The 19,647-nt window shown below is 28.8% G+C and overlaps 6 protein-coding genes across 6 annotated transcripts in view; 4 read left to right on the top strand and 2 right to left on the bottom strand.

Moving 5' to 3' along the window:
- Positions 1 to 19,647, top strand: part of LOC145181042 (cysteine-rich protein 2-binding protein-like) — a 400,331-nt gene that overhangs the window by 259,551 nt on the left and 121,133 nt on the right. The gene's annotated exons all lie outside the window — the stretch shown is intronic.
- Positions 1 to 19,647, top strand: part of LOC145181378 (liprin-alpha-2-like) — a 391,227-nt gene that overhangs the window by 259,551 nt on the left and 112,029 nt on the right. The window lies entirely within an intron of this gene.
- Positions 1 to 19,647, top strand: part of LOC145180864 (tyrosine-protein kinase ABL1-like) — a 324,834-nt gene that overhangs the window by 259,551 nt on the left and 45,636 nt on the right. The window lies entirely within an intron of this gene.
- The window catches only part of LOC145181231 (uncharacterized), a 313,564-nt gene that overhangs the window by 259,551 nt on the left and 34,366 nt on the right, over positions 1 to 19,647 (top strand). The window lies entirely within an intron of this gene.
- LOC145181218 (dnaJ homolog subfamily C member 25 homolog) lies at positions 95 to 1,458 on the bottom strand. The gene has a single exon (XM_080056259.2). The coding sequence runs from the start codon at positions 1,302 to 1,304 to the stop codon at positions 297 to 299; it is 1,008 nt and encodes a 335-aa protein (XP_079912385.2). The 5' UTR covers positions 1,305 to 1,458; the 3' UTR covers positions 95 to 296.
- LOC149883105 (uncharacterized) lies at positions 5,848 to 7,750 on the bottom strand. The gene has a single exon (XM_090099345.1). It carries the CDS (start codon positions 7,629 to 7,631, stop codon positions 6,882 to 6,884), a length of 750 nt encoding a protein of 249 aa, XP_089955471.1. The 5' UTR covers positions 7,632 to 7,750; the 3' UTR covers positions 5,848 to 6,881.

The following is a 19,647-nucleotide window of genomic DNA, read 5'->3' as shown; positions in this document are numbered from 1 at the left end:
AGCACTTAGACAAGGCAGCTGCTTAAAGAATAGAATTTAGTAAAGACTTTTGAATCAAGGTTTTACCCCAATAACAAGGGATTTAATACAATAATTGTTAAATGCTCTTCACTTTTTATATTTATAATATACAAAGGAAAATATTTAGAGTCTGCAAAAAGTTTTCTTCAACATAAATATATGTAATATTAATATAAAACTAGTCAATGCTATTAAAATATTTTCATCTATATTCCTATTTAAAAAACTGGAATTTATAAATTGATATTAAGTAATTTTTCAACACAAAAATATCCCTAATCTTCTACAAAAGACATTTGTCCTGGTCCACCTTTCTTCATATATCGTCGCCACATTTTATGACGGCCGCTTTCTGCAAGTTTTACTCTATATTCTTGCTCTAATTCTAATTTATATGAATCAAGATTTTCCTTTTTCCAAAGATCATGACTCAAGTAATTTTCTTTAGAATACTTGTCAAGAGCTTCCCAATACTTCTGAGTAAAACCTAATCCTTTATACGTTAAATATTCTTTTTCTTCTGCACCATATTCAAGTTTTAAAAACCAAAACTTCCAAACCCATCTAAAGAACCATTTTATATAAACAAGTGTGTAGTAAGGCAAAACTACTAACTGTACCCATAAAATATCATGGTAATTGGGTTTACTATAACCTCCTTTTATATCAATTGAATCTTCAACAATTTCTCTCAGCACTCTCTCTTCTTCCTGCTTACGCTCATCTTTACTTTTTTTGTTTTTGTTTTTCTTTGTGTTCATATTAGATGAAAGAAGACCCTCTTGATGAATAACTTGCATGGCTTGATTACGAAACTTTGGATTTTGCATTGCATAATTTATAGCTTCTTCATATCTGTGACGCTTTTGTAAATATTGTAAAACAGATATGATTGTTATAGTAACAGCAACTACAATACGCACATCAACTTTTGGTGTTAATCTTCGCTTATAATATTTATAGTAGTGATAGTATGCCTCTTCAGGATTATCCAACATATAATCATAATCTTTCCTTTGTTCATCATCTCTTAAAATTTCATATGCTGTAGCAACTTGGCGAAATAGAATATCTGCATTCTCAATTTTACTTACGTCAGGGTGATATAATTTTGCAAGTTTACGATAAGCTTTTGATAGGTCACTTCGTGTTGCATCTCTAGAAACTTCTAGTACATCATAACAATTCTTTTCTCCACAATACAAACCCTCAACGAAGCCTTGACATTGATGAACACATATTATCAACATTAAAATAATCACCACTACAACTGAACTGAACATAATTGGGTAAAAGTAGAAGTTTACAGATCAATATCACATTCATGAGAAAATAGATTTTCACGAGGTTAAGATGTATTTTAGAGCAGTTTCATGGTAGCCATTTTATGCCCAGGTAATTCTGTTAGCAATTAAAAAAAGATGACGTTTATGTTCGTGCTTATTCTCCTTGCGAACACTCAAAGGAGTTCATTTTACGGGATGTTTAAATTTAAAATTTAATTTTCAAATCATAAGAAAATTAATTAAAAACTGAAAGCTGCTCCTTCAGTGTAACAAAAAAGTCAGAACGGAAAAATATTATCATAGAAAGAAGTTTGAATGTGTAAAGAAAGGTTTAAATAGACAAAGGACATACGACAAACCTTTTAAATATAAACATTTAATTTTCCTAAATTCTGTATAACGATAAATGGACATTTTCTATATATATATATATATATATATATATGGAAAATGTCCATTTATGGACCATATATTGGTAGAGTAAATGGAGTGTTGGACAAGGTACACGAGTAGTTCTTGAACTAACAGATCACTTAAATGGTAGACACATAACAGCTGATAATTTTTTTACAAACATTCATCTTGCACGGGCATTGCTAGGACATAAAATGACATATACAGGCACCATTAAAAAAAATAAAGGAGAAATACCAAAAAAGTTCTTGCCAGCCTTAGATCGACCAGTTTACTCAAGCATTTTTGGTTTTCAAAATGACTCTACTATAGTTTCTTATGTACCTAAGAAAAACAAAGCAGTAATATTATTATCAACCTTCCATCACAGTAATGACATTGTTATGGACCATAATGAAAAACCACGTATTATTCTAGATTACAACAAATATAAAGGTGGAGTTGACACGTTAGACCAGGTTGTCAGGTGCTACTCGAGTCGCCGAAAGAGTAACCGATGGCCATTTACAATGTTTTGTAATATTTTGGATATTGCAGCATACAATGCTTTGATTTTATTCTTGTCAATTCGCCCAAATTATAAAAATGGGGCTTCTCATAGAAGAAGAGAATTTTTAAAAGAATTATCAAAATGTCTTATTAAAAAATTTGATGCAAATGATCTTCCACCAATAGTTGCAAATAATAATCTTCGCCAAGTAATTGCACAAAATAACCTATTAAATCAAGGTCAACCAATTCAAGAGCAGCAAATAAAAAGATGCTATATCTGTCCTCGTGTTCATGACAGAAAAACCCGTCTGCAATGTGCATCATGTAGTCATTCTGTTTGCAAGGCTCATAGCAAAATTGTTTGCAATAGTTGCCTTATTTAGAAGATATATTTTGTTTTTATTTAAATAAATTGTATCAAGTATCACTTTTATATTAAAAAAAAATTGAGAAATTCGATATTTCTGTTAAAAGCACGTATTTCAATTTAAAAAGTTCAACATATTTTGTATAAAAACCTATATTTACAGTTGGGGTAGTTTAATACCCCAGCCGTCCTTAACGTGACTTTTTTTTCCCGTCCTTTTAGGGTTAAAAATAAAGCATATCAATTATTGTTAGTTTCTAAAAAAAAAGTCTGATTTTTTTTATCACCACTGTGAATCTCTGAAAAACTACAGCTGGTCAAAATTATGTGGCCGACTTAAGCAAAGCTTATCTAGTAATAAATGTTTGTACAAAAATATAAACATACTCAACTAACTTGTTAATTAGTGATTTTTATTTATTTATATGTAACTAGATAATTTCAAAGTATACTTTACTACATTTTGTCGAAGAATTCTTTTATTGAATAAGAGGGTTAACAGTTGTACTAATGTCTCACGATTTTAATGAAGTTGTAATGTCTCTTATGATTTTAATGAAGTTGTAATGTCTCTTACGATTTTAATGAAGTTGTAATGTCTCACAATTTAATGAAGTTGTAATGTCTCTTATGATTTTATTGAAGTTGTAGTGTCTCATATAATTTTAATAATGCTGTAAAGAACACTTTAAGTTCAGATGTAGAAATGATTCAAAATTTCCAACCTCCAAAGCAGATCCTACATCTGAAATGTTCTCTTAGGATATTGGAATCTAATATAAAATCATAACACTTTGAGCTTTCTTCTCCATTTACATTTCAAAATGGTTCCAAAAGATCTTTAAGCTTAAAATGGCTTTAGAGGCAAAATAGTCTTTCTAACACACTCTAGATTTTCAACCTGAGATAAAAGGAAAGAAAAAGTCTGGAGACGTGTTTTTGATATTCAGACCCGACGTATTATTAATTAACATGGGTTGCTACAAATCGACTATATGGCTCAAGATTGTAACATGTTGACAATACGGCTGAAGTCTAATTAATCAAATTTTGAAAAATCATCATGCTATCATTTTTATGCGTGACAATTAGATTTTATGCCGCTGAAACTGATGTCACAGATAGTGGTGACGCATCAGTGGCTCAAAACCCAAGCAACATATCACTAAAACATGATCATCTAGAAATAATAGGCTCCAACAATCCTCTGAAATTGTTTTTAACTAGAGACCGCTTGTATAAGGCAAGACTTAAATTCTATCGAACTGTTTTCATACTTCTAAGTTTATCATGACCAATACCGCTGACCATTTAAATATCGCTCACGATTGGTTTAAATTCAATTTTAAGCCACTCTTTACCGTTCGTCACAGATAAAAGCATATTGGGTACGCAATCTCTTTTGCTTTTCTAGCTGAATTCTATTGAGTGCATTAGAATAACACACAATATGGTGCGCAGCATTTCTGAAATCCATTTCTGAAATGGATTAAGATTATTCCTAAGCATATTCAATTAAAGGTAAACATAAAAGAAAACTAAATGAAGTCGACAACTTAAATCCATATAGATTACGAATCTTTCTCAGCTTTATTTGGAAAAAATATTCTAGAAACTATTCTTTCTTATATACCAGATTTTCTTATATACCTTTCCGATAACTACCAATTGCCCACTATTAAAACTTTGATAAAAATTACTTCTATAGTAGTTGGCTTACAAAAATGTGGGGTGTAAGAAAGTATTTTTATGAGCGTTGAAATTACACAGTATAGGTGTATATTACTTATTGATAAAGTTTATATTAAATCAAAAACATCTTATCATGGAGTGCCTTACTTGGACAATCCGCTGATCTGTTTTATTTTGTTAAAATCATCATTTTCTTAGGTGGACCAGAATTTCAAATGATGATAGTAATAGCAACAACATCATCAACATTAACAACAACAACAACAACAACAACAACAACAACAACAACAACAACAACAACAACAACAACAACAACAACAACAACAACAAAAACAACAATAATAAAAATGATTACAACAGCTATTGTTATAAGAAAAGATAATAATGATCATAGTACTAATAGTTATAAGAATAATTATTTACAAATTATTTACACATTATTTTTCAAAATCTTTACTATTATTGTATTACAACAAAAAGAAATTAGTAATATGATATATGAATATTTCATATATTATTGAAGAAGTTCAAATATAAATATTTCATATATTATTGAAGAAGTTCAAATACAGAGAGTGAATTCACTAGCTGAATTTACTTTTACTCGATTCCTAGACAAGATTGATTCAGTGAGCTCATTTAAAAAGTTATTTGTGTATTTAAATATCTAATTGTTTTAACACACAATGGGTTGTCGCAATTAACACTACTAAATTTCATAGGGACTAAGCAATAAAATTTAATAGGGTATTTTGAACTGTATTTTCGGTTCCTACCGAATAAAAAACTTGTGTAAACCGAATAGTAAAGGTATGCAGACAGTAAAATTGCTGAGAGTCACCAAATGAGATCAAACTGAGTTGAGTAACAGTAATTTATTTGCGTTCAAACTGATAAATAATGTTGTAAAAAGATTTAGTGGATGAAATTAAAAAATCAAATTTTTTTATTGTATTATTTGCTAACAAAACTGATAGCCACTACCATCAGCAGCTTTAGATATGCATTTAGGGATTAAGTATTTAAGTAAGAAATAAACAACATTTCTAGTAAAGCAGCGTATAAACGTTTCTAATAAAGTTTCAGTGTTTCTAATAAAGCAACAACATTTCTAATAAAGCAGCGTATACTTATTACTATGGTGGAAATTTGGTTTTTTACTTGTTACAGCCTGCAAAATTTTTATTGTAAATAATTTAATTTTCAGGTGGGATGTAAATGATCAACTAAAGAATTCTTTTTAAAAGAAACATGTCAATCAATTGTTTTGTTTCTGTTGTATCTACTGCTGATGACGACATTTTGATTGATGAAGCAATAAAAATATTTGAAGAAAATCTCCCTGCATATGTTCACAGAGTTTTTCCATTGGAAATATTGTTTAGCTGGTACAATAAAAAATTAGCGGCCAACCGCAGCCAAGCTCTTGAAAACTGACAAAATTACAAATTTCTTCGCGCTACTTAAAATAGCTTTAAATATTGCACTTCGTGTGAATGTGAGCGTTTGAAAAGATTAAACACAAGTATTCATGGGTAGATGGATAGAATTCATATTTCTTCATTTCATGTTTTATAAAGAAACTACTGTTTGCTAACATTAGTTCAAGTGATTATTTAGATTTTAGTTCACTTTAAAAATTTATCATGAAACATAAATTACACATTTCAAATCTTGTTAACTGCTAAGAAACGTTAAAAAAAAATGCATCGAACACAGTTTTGCAAACCAAACAAAGAGCCGCTGATTGGGACAACTTACCCTCTAAATAGTTTACTTTAAGGTATAAAACACTATAAGGTAGTTCAATCAGGGACTTTAGGAACTTTATTTAAAATAAACGTGGTGTAATGAGATTAAACTTCATCAAATTTATGAAAATCATAGAGCCAACTATTAAACGTAAAATATTTTTTTAACGGTCCCTTCTTTGTGGTATGTTCCCCTCTTTCTAGAGGGGGCTTTAAACACGACACTGATTGGATATCTGTTAAAACCAACAATTACAATTCTGGCATTGCTTTAAATATCTTTAAAGGATTATTTTTTGAAGTTAAGATAAAGGTTCCGTATCTTCATGTATTTTCTTCTCGTATCTTGTTTACTCTTTAAATGATGGCCTAAAAGCTGAAAGTTTTAAAATAATAAACGCGGAAGCAGAACTTAGTGAAAATCTGTGGAGTAGCAAAATTATTTTAAAAAAATAAAGGTCTAGCTCTCACATTTGATTAACCCTGTGTTCACATCTGAGAAACGATGTTTCAATACACAAATTTTTTGTTTTTGTACAACAGCACGGTGCGTCGTCAGAATTACGAACGGATTATTTTTGATCAAACACGCTTGTCAGAATTACGAATCAGCCAAAAAGGTCAGAATTAAGATTTAGTCCAAAAAAAAATGTTTTATTGAAATAAATTTTTTGTAGTTCTCCAACCTTCAAATAAAAGAAATACGTGCTTAGTTTGGAAATAAATTATTTAAACAAATACAGAGCTGTATACGTTATAAATATGAAAAAAAATTTGATTGTGAAGTTCCTTTTATTTTTAACTTTCCCTCTTCATATTTTAAAATGTTTCATAAATATTAACACTTGCAACTTGTAATTAGTTATCGTCATAATTTTCAAGGCTGTTGAGAAGGCTATCAATGGCTTGAAGATCTCTTAATTTTTCTTTTTCATTTTGCTCTTTTTCTTCTATTTCACTTAGAGCTCTAATAAGTTGTTGCTTTTCTTGATCTTCTATTATTACATCCGATTCAAAAAACGACGATTTATCTGGGGTGACTTCCGTTATCTCAAAAGCCGGTAACATCTCAATTTTCTTTGAATCGGTACTGTTTTTATGAAGATCTTGTTTTATTTTCTCCTCAATGAGATCAATTATGTGATAAACTCTTTCCTTTTTAGCTAAATCCAAAGCAGTCTTCGATTCGTTATTTTTTATACTAAGATCTATGCCTGTATCGCCAGTTAAAAGAAGGTGAACGCAGTTAAATTGTGATTTCATCACAGCAATATGAAGAACTGTGTTGCCTTTTTTGTCTTGCTTATTGATGTTTATATCTCGCGTAAGCAAAAATCTCATAACATCAATATGTCCATAAAATGCGGCAATATGCATTGGAGCTTCCCAATCGTCATTAGAGGCATGAATATTTGCGCCATATTTTACAAGAGCACTGACGATATCGACGTAACCTTCCTTAGCAGCTAAAGATAATGGTATTGTAGAATATTTTAACTGATTGTTTTCGTCGAACTCGTCGAGAACAGCATTTGGTTTAAATCCTTTCTTCAAAAGTTTTTCCAATTTTTTAGCATCATTTTTACGAATAGCTTTCAAAATATCCATCACTTAAATCAACAAATTTAATCAACGTTTACCTTAATGTTGCAGTTAATTGATCTTATCGTTGTTAAATTACTTTGTAGAAGTAAGAATGCAACCGCGTTGAGAACTTAGCAGTTCTATTGGCCGATAAAAAATCTTACTTTTTCGTCACTAACTTATTTTCGCTTCCTGATTTTCCATTGATAAAAAAAACTACATAATTACAGGAGATTGTTGTTAAAAATATGTCGTTATAAAAATGATACTCTGATTATAATTTGTTTTTTATTTACTGTTTTAAAGTTTCATTTTTTGTAATTAATATCTATTAATAAATAAAATAATATTTATAATAGATAAATGTATAATAAAAAAAGCTAAAAGATTTCTAATAGTGAATTATTTGAAAATAACTAAGAAAAAAAAAATGTAACTTAGAGAGTCTTATGAATAATTTTGTTATGCCAGCAGATTTTTTAATAAAAAGTTATACATGAAGGTGCCAGTTCGTTTGAGTCTCGTCATTCAAGTCTAAATTAATGTTATATAAACCAATTAAAAATTTTTTAACTTCCTTATTTTTCAATTTTAGTTTAAGTGACGATTGACTTTTACAGCCAATATGTAACTCCATTATGTAATTTCATTACACTAAAAGACGAAACGGACAAGGTGTAAGTAACATCAATTTTGTTTTATTTTTTAAATTGAGACATGGTCTAATTCCCTAAATACATGTTTAAAATAGAAAAATGACTATACTTGCTTAAATACTCTCATTTGATAATTGAACAACGTTTAATCGATAATTATATTGGTGAAATTTAACTGCTTTAATGTTTCCAAATATAAACTGTTGATGATAAAATCGTTTTTTAAACATAAATATCTGCAAGATAGGGATATAAAGTTTAAAAATGTGTAGAGGTCTTTACGAAATAGTTTTAAACAAACAGTTAATCGTTTAACAATTAGCATGTTAACTACTTCCATCTTCATTCGTTAATAACAAATTTCCTTGCAATTTTAACATTTTTTCATAATTAATTTACTTGCTCGCAAAATAAAACTTAAAAAAAAAAAGCTAAAAAAAAAGTTTCTTTTAAAAAGGTTTTTCTCAAGTTCGCTAAATTAAAAGTCAGTTACATCATTAAAACTAATGTTTTTTTTATATATTTATAAAAAAAGAAACTATTTTTTGAAAAGAGGGTTAAACGGATTTAATTGAAAAGCACTATTGCGGGAAATTGCGGGATCTAGTACGGGAAATATCTTGAAGGGCTGAAACAATATGGTTAAGGAATATTGCAAATATTTTTATAGATTCTTATGACTTTGTATGACTAAATATATTAATTATTTTAAATTAGATTTATTCCAAATGAGTGATATAGAAGATTGTCTTTTATTCGTTATATTTTTGTTGTTGACGCAAAAACAAAACCCCGATCCTTAGTACGAAACGATGCTTTGTTGATTTTGAAGAAATGCTTAAAACGCTGTTTCTTATTAATGAATTCTCTAACGTTATTCTCAAAGTGCTGAATTCACATAATTTAATATTAACGCTAAAAGGTGTTGCCGCTGCCTTTTTAACTATTTTCTCTTTTTGGGGTCAAAATCTTCCTTAACAGGTTTTTCAACATCAGAAGATTCAAGTTTGTCTCTCCAAGCCGCTCCTTAGCAGAGAGCCTACATTTTTCAGCAGAATATCTCAACGGTGAGGGAAAAAATATTTTCAAGATATGAGTTAACATTAAACTAAAAGCGAAACACAATATGAAAACTATTTGGAAAAAGATATTGTTTCTGTGTAATAAGACTAAAATAGATGATGCAAATAGTTTGATATATTAGTTAGCACGTGTAAATTTATATTTCAGATATTTGTATTTTAAATTGTTTTAAAATTAGTTTTTTTTTTTACCTAATGTAATTTTACGGAACAATCAACGTAAATGGTTTTGTTAGTTCAAGACTGTGAACCACAAGAAGAGTGATATAATAAACGTAATTCCAAACAACTTATATTTACAATGGCTGGATGACGAATTAAGGTTCAGCCCAAGATGTAAAAAGTGCATTTTGGGCTGAACCTTAATTAAAACTTTATTCACTTGTAATTAAATTAACGTGGTCGTAGAATATTTCGATGCTTCGATATGCGTGTTTTGATTGTAAACTTTAAAAGAGAATTTCAATGCTCAATTCTTCTGATAATTAAAAGTTTGATCATATTTTAATGTGCTTCTTTTATTCGATACAACCAAGTAGAGATAGCAGGAATGAGGAAAAGAGTATCATACAGACGGGTTAGCAGAAATATACCTTTTAGTTCAGAGGAACCTATAAAAAGCTAAGATGGCAACAGATGATGTTCTAAATGTACTCTTAATCTTAATCAAGTTAAGTTTTGATTAAGTTAAACGGAATGAGAATTGAGAACATGTTCTCGTTAAGAGTGGGAAAAGAAAAGACAGTGAAAATCTCATCTATTTTCTTAAAAAAAAGTTATAAGAACTATTGATTCTCCTGCTTAGTGATATAGACAGGGGGAAAAGGGTGAATACAATTTCATTAGAAAATAGAGCTTGATTGTGTTTTCCTAAAAAAAATTTTATAAATTTTTAAAAGGGAAGAGATTAAATCTGGAAAAAAATTAAAAACACGACCATTCTTGCATAAATAAAAAAGGTATGAGAACCTAAATTCAATAAGAATAAACAGAATAATTTTGAAGAAACTTTGAAGAATTCTGTATGTTTAAGAGTTTTGTTTGTATTTGAGTTTTTTACGTTAAAGAATTTTTTTTTATGTTAGTAACCACTTCAATCAATTTATGGAAGTTTTTCTCAAGGTTTGATCAAAAACTTGGATCAAACTTGGATCTTCAGCCTATAAACTTTCTAGTGAATCCTAATCCAAAAGATGTTTGAAGCTTCGATGATATTTTGTCAAATTAAAGTAGTGGACACAGCTGAATTAAGCACAAAGACTGTCCTTAAATTTCTACTGAGCTTTTGCAATATTTAACTAAATACAAATGACATGGATTATTTTCAGCGTAGCTGCTGAACGTTTCTTCAATCGACTGGAGTCCAATTAACTATGAGTGAAGAAATAATATCGTGCTTAGCCTTTGCAGTCCATTGAAAAACATTCATCTATTGGGCTAAAAATGAAGACGTGCTAAATTTTATTTACGAATGAAAACAAAGAGTTTAAATGAATATCCAGTTTATAGAAGGAAGCAAATCTAAAAAGATTTTTTAAAGATGAAGAATAAGTGAATTAAAAATCAAATTTGTTAAAACCACTTTTTTAGCATTAACTTCTTAGACAGAAAATTTGAGCAAATCAATTTAAAAAGTTAACAGATGCAAGTGTATAAGAATGAATTAACTATACAACTATCCTTACTTAAAGGTAGGAAATACTGTATAGTGCATGATATCTTTGTTTGTTAATTGTTTTGAATCATGATATTTTTGTTTGTTAATTGTTTTAAAGGAATTTTTAAAAAACCTCTTCTTCAACATGCTGGCAGTTTTAAACTCATGGAAGTGAAAAAACACGATAAAGTATCACATATATTTTAGCTTCTTGCCATAACATATATTACAGTTACCTTCCCTAGTACTAGATGATAGTACAGTTTATAAAGACATTTCTCAGGTATTGTGCGCTTAATATTGTTTTTTGTGCTTCTAAGAACAAAAATTTTTCTAGTTAAAGTTTTTTGTTTTTTCTTTTTTTTGTTTATAGCGTTTAAAGTGTTAAAATGGGTAAAACTCCACTACTAGAACGAAAACTGCACTACTAGAACAAAAATTCCACTACTGGAATGTAAATAAATTATTGTCCTTTATAAAGAAGGCTATTCTCAACGACAAATTGTCCGAAAAAATATTAAAAGACAGCCATTACAAAAATTATGAAAATAAAATAAAAAAACGGGATTATATTTCTTTTAAAGGTTTGTCTAGATGGAAATTTTTCCTCCTTTTTTAACCCTTTAACAGTGGAGCACTTTTTTCGCGGTTGCTCTTTCCACGTGGAATACATTTTTTTTTTTATTGTCGTTTTTAATATTTTTTTAATTTAAATGAGGAAACTTCTTAACTAAAACTTAAGTAAAAAAAAAATTTTAAGTATTTTTTTCACAATATTTTAATAATATTATTTTAAAAACTTTTGATTTCAAGTCTTTTGAAGTATGATAATGTTTAAAACAAAAATTAACACACAGACCAACATCACATTCAACACACATGTATCTAGAGTCAGTTCGATATTTGTTAGCACTACATACTGCACATCTTCTTGATGGGTTTGTCTTGATAGGATTGGGAGGTTAATGATGGAAAATGTCTCTCAACTAGTCTGATTGGATAAATAGAACCTCCAGATTTTAAGTTGTTGCTCTTTTTTTTCTCAATTTTTAATTTAAATAAAATAATGCATTTCGAGAAAGAAATAAATTCACAAAAAAGACAGATCGTAAAATTTAACTATTTCCAGATCTTTTAGTGAAAATTTAACTATTTCCAGATCTTTTAGTGAAAATTTAACTATTTCCAGATCTTTTAGTGAAAATTTAACTATTTCCAGATCTTTTAGTGAAAATTTAACTATTTCCAGATCTTTTAGTGAAAAGACTAAAAAAAATTATGCAATTTTGCCTGAGATACAAGTCTTTAAAAAAAGCATACTCAACGACGGTTATATCCGTTGTCCACATGTAAGTATCACTTTACCTTCGACGGATATAACCGTCATACATTGTTAAGGGGTTAAATTATTATGGAAGGCAGAAGGATCTTTAACAAGCAGTATTTCCAATTATCTTATCTCCAATAACTGTCAACGGGGGTATAAAGGATTCCTTTGGTTAACAAAAACCTCTTCATTCTTTACATATTCTGAATTGGCACATCACATCAGAAACCTCATCATGTATTATTTCATGTGCTTTTGGTCTCTTTATTTCTTTATGGTGTTTTGTGCATAATGTAAAGCCCATTATTATTAAATGTCTTAACACTTCGTATGATGCCATATATACTTTTGTTTATTTCCCTTTCTAGCAGTCATTCTGAGATAATAAGTTAAAACTTCATCTTAAAATAATATTTTGGTTTTAGTGACGTTTTTTTCAGTCCTTCATTTGTTGTAATTGAGAAAATTTATTACACATCGAACGTTTTTATTTTAATTTAAGTGTTCATGCAAATCAGTCAGTTCCAGAATAGCTTGTAATAAAAATCCATAATAGCTTGTAATAAAAATCAATAAAATAAAAACAACTTGATATGAATATTCTCATCTATTCAATGTTATAAAAAGAAACAAAAAAAACCCAACACCTTCTGCAGTATCTAATTTAAATGCTACTTAATTGATTTTAGGCTTGTCATCCCCAATGCCATCTAAAGATTTGATTTCCTAACATACATAATTTGAAATGGACTGGTCCGTGTTGATTTATGAGGACCAGTACAAAATGCAAACAATAGATCATGTAGAGAATGGGTCCACTTTTCTTGCACTTCATTCATTGATCATAGAACCCTATATATAATTTGATTTGCTTTTTTAACTAAACCATTTACTTGTGGTAGGCTAGAGTTATATGCTGGCAAGTTTCAGTAAGATTATATAAATTTTAAGAAGATTTATTACAAAATTCTCAACCCTGATTATTGATTTCAGTCATTGTACAGTCATGGCTAAATGTAAGCTCATAAAAAATTTAGGTAACTCATTTAAATTTATTTTTTGAGTAGATTTTACTTTAACCCACTTTGATCAGAAACCGAAATCCTGAATCTAACAAATTCTATATTGTTCTATGCAATGCCCACCTAATGCTTTTAATTAAGTTGTTTTTATTATGCTTTTCTTTACCAATCACATATTTTCTTTACTAATCACATATCTGATTTTTAATCATATACAAAGTTTCTGGATCAGAAACAATTTTCACGATACTACAATACTTGTACCGTAACATGTTATCGACATTTACAAACTCTTCACTTTGTTTTTCAAAGTTTGCTTTTTACAACTTTCCATGTTTTATTTACTCCTTAAATTTAAACTTGGACAATGAACGAACTTCACAGTGCCAAAATTAATTTGGAAAATGTACAAACTTCACAGTGCCAAAGTTAAGCAAATTTCCCATATTTAAAAAATATAACATTTTGTAATTCAATACTTTGAATGTATTTAGTCAAAATTTATTTGTAAAATTTATTTGTTAAAGTGAGTAAAAAAATTTATTTTCTATACCATAAAAATGATTATTCATTAAAAACGTACAAATGATGGAAATTTTCGTCTTGAAAATTACAAAATTTCGAGTTTTGTCAGAAACAAAAAACATTTATAGAAGTTACATTTTTTTAAAACTTTTAAATAAAAAGTTAACTTGGACTATTCAAAACAAAACTACATCATAATTTCTTTTTTTTTAATCAAAAGTTACTACCAAATTTGATACTTAAAGTTGCATTAAGTTAGAAGCAGTGATTTTAAATTGATCAATATCCAAAAAAATCATGAAAAAAATTCAAAGAGTAAACAATATAAGTAAAAACTTCTGTAAATTAAGGTTCATGTAGATATTAATCGTGGTTGCATTGTGAATGCTTAAGGTTATTGATGGAACATTAAAAGCGCCATGCAAAAAGTATTGTTTTTAATTTTTGGTTTCCATATTGTTTCAAAAATATGTAAATAAAGTAATTTTGTTTTTATATTTATATTTATATAAATTCTCCATTCTGACATTTTTCGATTCTGGCATTTTTCCGTTCTAACATTTTTCCATTCTGACAATTTTCCGTGCTGATGTTTTTCCGCTCTGACGTTTTCTATTTCTAATACATTTCCATTTTGACATCTTTCTATTTATTTGACAATCTTAAATGTATTTAATCTCTATATGGGTATTGAAGTGAATTTGGACCGACAAGATCGAAAATGAATTAGTCGAAGGCTAAGTAAATTGAATAAATAGCTATTAAGTATCAGTTTTTTAAGAAAAATTGAATTTTCTGAAGTGTATCAAAATATAATTTTTGATGCATTCGAAAAAGCGAGCGTTTTTTGCTTTGCTGAATTAAATCTAATATATAATTTGTTATATTTGGAAAAATCAGTTTTAACAATAATCAGTTGAATTAGATTAATCGAAAAGCGATTCTGCGCAGGTTGATGCGACATAATATACCGTATATACTCGCGTATAAGTCGAGAAATTTTGGACGAAATATTTACTCTAAAACAGCAATTCGACTTATATGCGGGTCAGAAAAAAAAAAAATTTATTCCTAGAAATTTTTTTTCGTATTTCTTATTTTTTGATTAAAAAATGTTTCATTTAATATTGATTTTGTATTGATTTTGGATCGACTTATACGCGAGTATATACGGTAATGTATGTGAGGTCTTCCTTTTTTCATGAATCTTTTTATGCCTAAATATAAAATTTTTTTAATTTCTAATTATTTCAAATGACTGATATAAAACTTTGTTGTTTATTCGTTATCATTCGTAATTAGCATTCGTAATTAACGGAAAGGCAAAACGTTAATGCTTATTATTAACCGTAACATAGGATAACTGAAGAGCTTATTTTGAAACAATGACAAGCCACACTTTTTTCAAAAATCAGTTATCATCATTTTTATAATTATAAATAGTGTACGCAATAGCCAAAAAGATATTTAAGCATAATTCTGAAAATTAAAGCCGCAATCTTAAAATCATCTTACTGCAAAATGTGTTAATTATTTTGAGGTGATACACGCCACACAAAATGGAGCCGAAACGTAAACGCGTGGAAACGGTTTCTGCTGATTTCAAAAAAAATGTTAAGTGCTAATAGTTTTACTAGTAGCGATACCGATGATCTCGATGTTATCGATGATGATAATTTGGAATGCTTGATTTGCAATTCATAGACATCAATAAACGAGCTATATTAGTAGTGTCTGTCTTTATTTTTCTTTAAGTGTACACACACCGTTCAAGCAACCAGTTTATAACTAAATTTTGTTTGATCAAACACATGTTGTTCCTCAAAATTTCAATTACTTTAAGTTGTGTTTAAGATGCACTTTCCTTTACAGGAATTATACTAGTTAACTGTTCAATCTATAAGTTTGTTAAAATAACTATTGGCGAAGCACACTCAATCTTCTTTTTTTTTTCATTTATTCATTTCCGTGATAATTTTTTAATCAAAATGTAATGTTTATTTTCTTTGCTGTTGCTAATTTAATGAACTTTATTTTTATTTTGTGCGCTTCATCAAGTGAGTGAATTTATATTTTGTGCGCTTCATCAAGTGAAATAGTCACCAATATTAAAAATTACTATTTTAATTTCTAAAATCTAGCAGAATGTTTAATTTATGCTATGTTTGATGAAGGGTGAATGTGTGATAGAGGGGTAAGTAGGTATAGGTTTGAGGGTTAAGCGGAAGGAATGCGGAGGTTGGAGTTGATGTTAAGGGCCTGGTTACTGTTTGGTTAGGGAAGGATAGCGGTTTATTATTAAAGGGCTAAGGTTGTTCTTTCTCAGCAACTTCTTACAACAATGGTTCTCAATATAATGTTGTAATGGCGAAAAGTGAGTCAAAATGCAAAAAAACTGGCAAAAAACCCCACAAAAAAAACAAATGCAAGGAACTAATAAATTGAATTATTATGCAACTAATACCACCAGAAAACTGGAACTAATTGTTTTTTGGTTTAACTTTTAAGAATTCACCAACTTTTGCACCTTTTTCTGAGACATTATTTTCTTTATTTTTTATTGGGAAACTCGCGCACAAAATGCTCGTTTTTTGTATCACTCTTTTAAGGTTGATAGAGGTAAAAACAGTTCAAAATTTAATTTAAACGCATATGTTTAAGATATTTGGTAACTACAAACCATATTTTTGATACTACACTTTGATTTTAGATTGTCATTCCTAAGATCTTAAAAAAAATGCTCCATATTGATTTTTTTTATATGTTTAATCATGAATTGAGAAACTAAGAGGTTCCATAACATTCATGGTAGTTTTTAACATTTTCCTATTGATAGGTATATATGAAAGCAGAAAAAAGAAAAAATCATTTGTCCGAACTTGCCCCAATTCAATATGTAACATTTAAAAAAAAATCAAATGTAAAATTTCATATTATCTTTCACACATTTTTCACACTACATTAGCACTATAGAGGTAGGCTGAACAAGTTGGCTGAACATCCTGCTAAAGCATTGACATTAGCTACAATAAGAAAAGCCTCTTGAGATCCTACCAAGAAAGACTTTTTTTTTGTCATGAAAAATGATACAAATCCTGGCAAAGTAAAAGCATGGAGGTTAGTTTTCAGATAAAAATGAAGATTGAAGATGGCTTGAGCTTAAAAATTCAGTGTGATCTTTCCGATGAACAGTATCCATTTATCAGAAAGTATTATGTATAATACAGAATGCAGATATTTATCCTTCATAAAATTAAGAATGAAAGACAAAAATGTTATCCTGAGGGTGTAGTTCTGACAAAGATATCTAGGTCAACTCCTATACAGAGTATGCTTAATCATACTCTAACAAGGATACTAACTTTTTGCTAAATGCCAAGACTCAATGAGAATATTTGCTGAGAGTGGGGGGAAAGTTTGAAGGTCTACTTCATTTTTAAAGTGGTATTAACAATGTCTCCAAAGTGTGTATAAACAAAAATATACTGATGAAAATATTAGCAAGGCCCATGCTAACAAACAAAGTCTTTTTCAGATAGCTATTGTTCCAATTAAACTAATCATCACGAAGGAAACAATATGGTTGAAAAAGAAGCCCTCTAGTACACATTATTAAAAAACCCTTACATCTCAAAAGGAAACGAAAGAGTTGATCAGAAATGAAGATGATCATTTTAAAGCTGAAATGAATTGACTGGTCGGGTTTGAGGTAAAGTTAGAAGTAGCAGAAGGCAACCTCTGAAAATATTTGTCTTATTAACCGCATTAGTTTCAAAAAACACTAATCTAAAAATGGAACACCACTTCCCCCTGATGTTTTGTCTTTTTTAATGACGTAATAACAAAATAAAGATGTTTTTGCTAACAATAGTTTTTTCTTTTTTTGTTTTGGTCATAGAATAGCAAAATAAGATAATATGGTATTTTTGTTTTTTGAATCAAAATTTTTTATTTTAATTAGTATATGTGCGCGTTTTGGTTTGAGGAGCCCAATTTTTTTTAATTAAATCTATTTTTGTACGCCTTAAAGACTCTAACAAGCCTACACGAGTGTAGTACGCGCCTTTTTTATTTTATTTTTATTTTAAAGATAAGTGGTATATATTGTTAACGTGGTATTATATGGTATTTGGGATCGAGAAATCCAAATATTTTATTTAAATCATTATTTGCACGCGTAAATAACACTTAGACGCGTACGCGCGCGTTGGATGTGTCTGAGGACTGTTTTTGAACTTTTATACTTTTCTAACTTCTTTAATTAGTGTTTGTTCCTCGTTCCAATGTCTACTTATCATTTATTTATATGACGGAATGAATAAATCTCGAGGTGTATTTATTTACATGGCGGGTTAATAAATCTTGAGGTGTATCTATTTACATGGCGGGATAAATAAATCTCGGGATGTATTTTTTTACATGGCGGGATGAATATATCTCAAGGTGTATTAATTTAAATGGCGGGATGAATAAATCTCGGAATGTATTTATTTACATGGCGGGATAAATAAATCTTTGGGGTGTATTTATTTATATGACGAGATAAATAAATTTCGGGATGTATTTATTTTCATCACGGGAAAAATAAATCTCGGGTGTATGTTTTTGTGTCACGCCTTTTCCTTTTATTTAAAATTATGCTTTACTTATTTTTTCTTTCGTTCTTCTTTTATTCAATTTTTTGTAATGATTTAGATTTTTTGCAAAAATGAACTGAATTCAAGGTTCTCAATGATCAACCAAAAAATTAAAATTATATGCCATGTAATCACGATCTTCGGCAGTCTTAGATAAATTTCATTATATGAATAAGACATTTGCATGGCATAACATAAGTATCACACTTAATTCTATGTATAAAGAATTAGTCAAAAGTAAAATACCTTTTATACGAATAACAAAAATGTTGAGAATTTTTCTTAGAGACTTATGTAACAAAAATAACTATTGACAAACATAACAAATATGGCATTTTTATATGGTTAAGACTGTAAACATAACAAACAATGGCATTTTTATATGGTTAAAACTGTAAACATAACAAACAATGGCATTTTTATATGGTTAAAACTCTAAACATAACAAATATGGCATTTTTATATGGTTAAGACTGTAAACATAACAAATATGGCATTTTTATATGGTTAAGACTGTAAACATGAAAAAAATAAAAAATAATAAAAATTCTAACATAATTTTTCATCAAAATGAACGCTAATTGAACGCTAAAAGCTGTATTAAAAAAATATCATAAAAGAGGTTCTCCTTTCAATTCTTTTTAAATTTCTCCTCAATTCTCCTTCCTCTTCTATTTAAAATTTAAAAAAGTTCCCAATATATAAGGCAATTTCTTAAATTTTAAACACATTTAATTGCATTAATCAAAAATCTTCAGGATTCTCTCAACCATCATAATAATTGGAGGGAAAAAACATTTCCCCTCAATATCACTTTACTTTTTGAGCGGACCTCGGTCTTGCAGCATTTCATTAAGTTTCATGTTTTTGTAATTATTTTGAAAATCCATTCATCCAGAAGCATAACAATATCTTTTGTTTCTTAAAAATTTGCAGTAAAGTTTATTCTTTTATGTCGATTGAGGTTTCAAAATTTTCTTTTTTTAAGTGCTTATTCAAGATTCACACTTCAAGTGTGAATTGTTACGTTAGAGTCGGAAGCTCCAAAAGGTTTTAAATTTCGAAAATTAAATCGTAAAAAAATATATATTCATATGTAAAAATCAATGTGCCGTAAATACAAAACTCATCAAA

Source organism: Hydra viridissima, unplaced genomic scaffold (genome assembly GCF_058129835.1).
Source record: "Hydra viridissima isolate aposymbiotic clone 2 unplaced genomic scaffold, HvirCarnegie_v1 scaffold_10, whole genome shotgun sequence".
NCBI lineage: Eukaryota > Metazoa > Cnidaria > Hydrozoa > Anthoathecata > Hydridae > Hydra > Hydra viridissima.
Note: the sequence above shows the minus strand (reverse complement) of the source record. Positions and strands in the feature narration are given on the sequence as shown.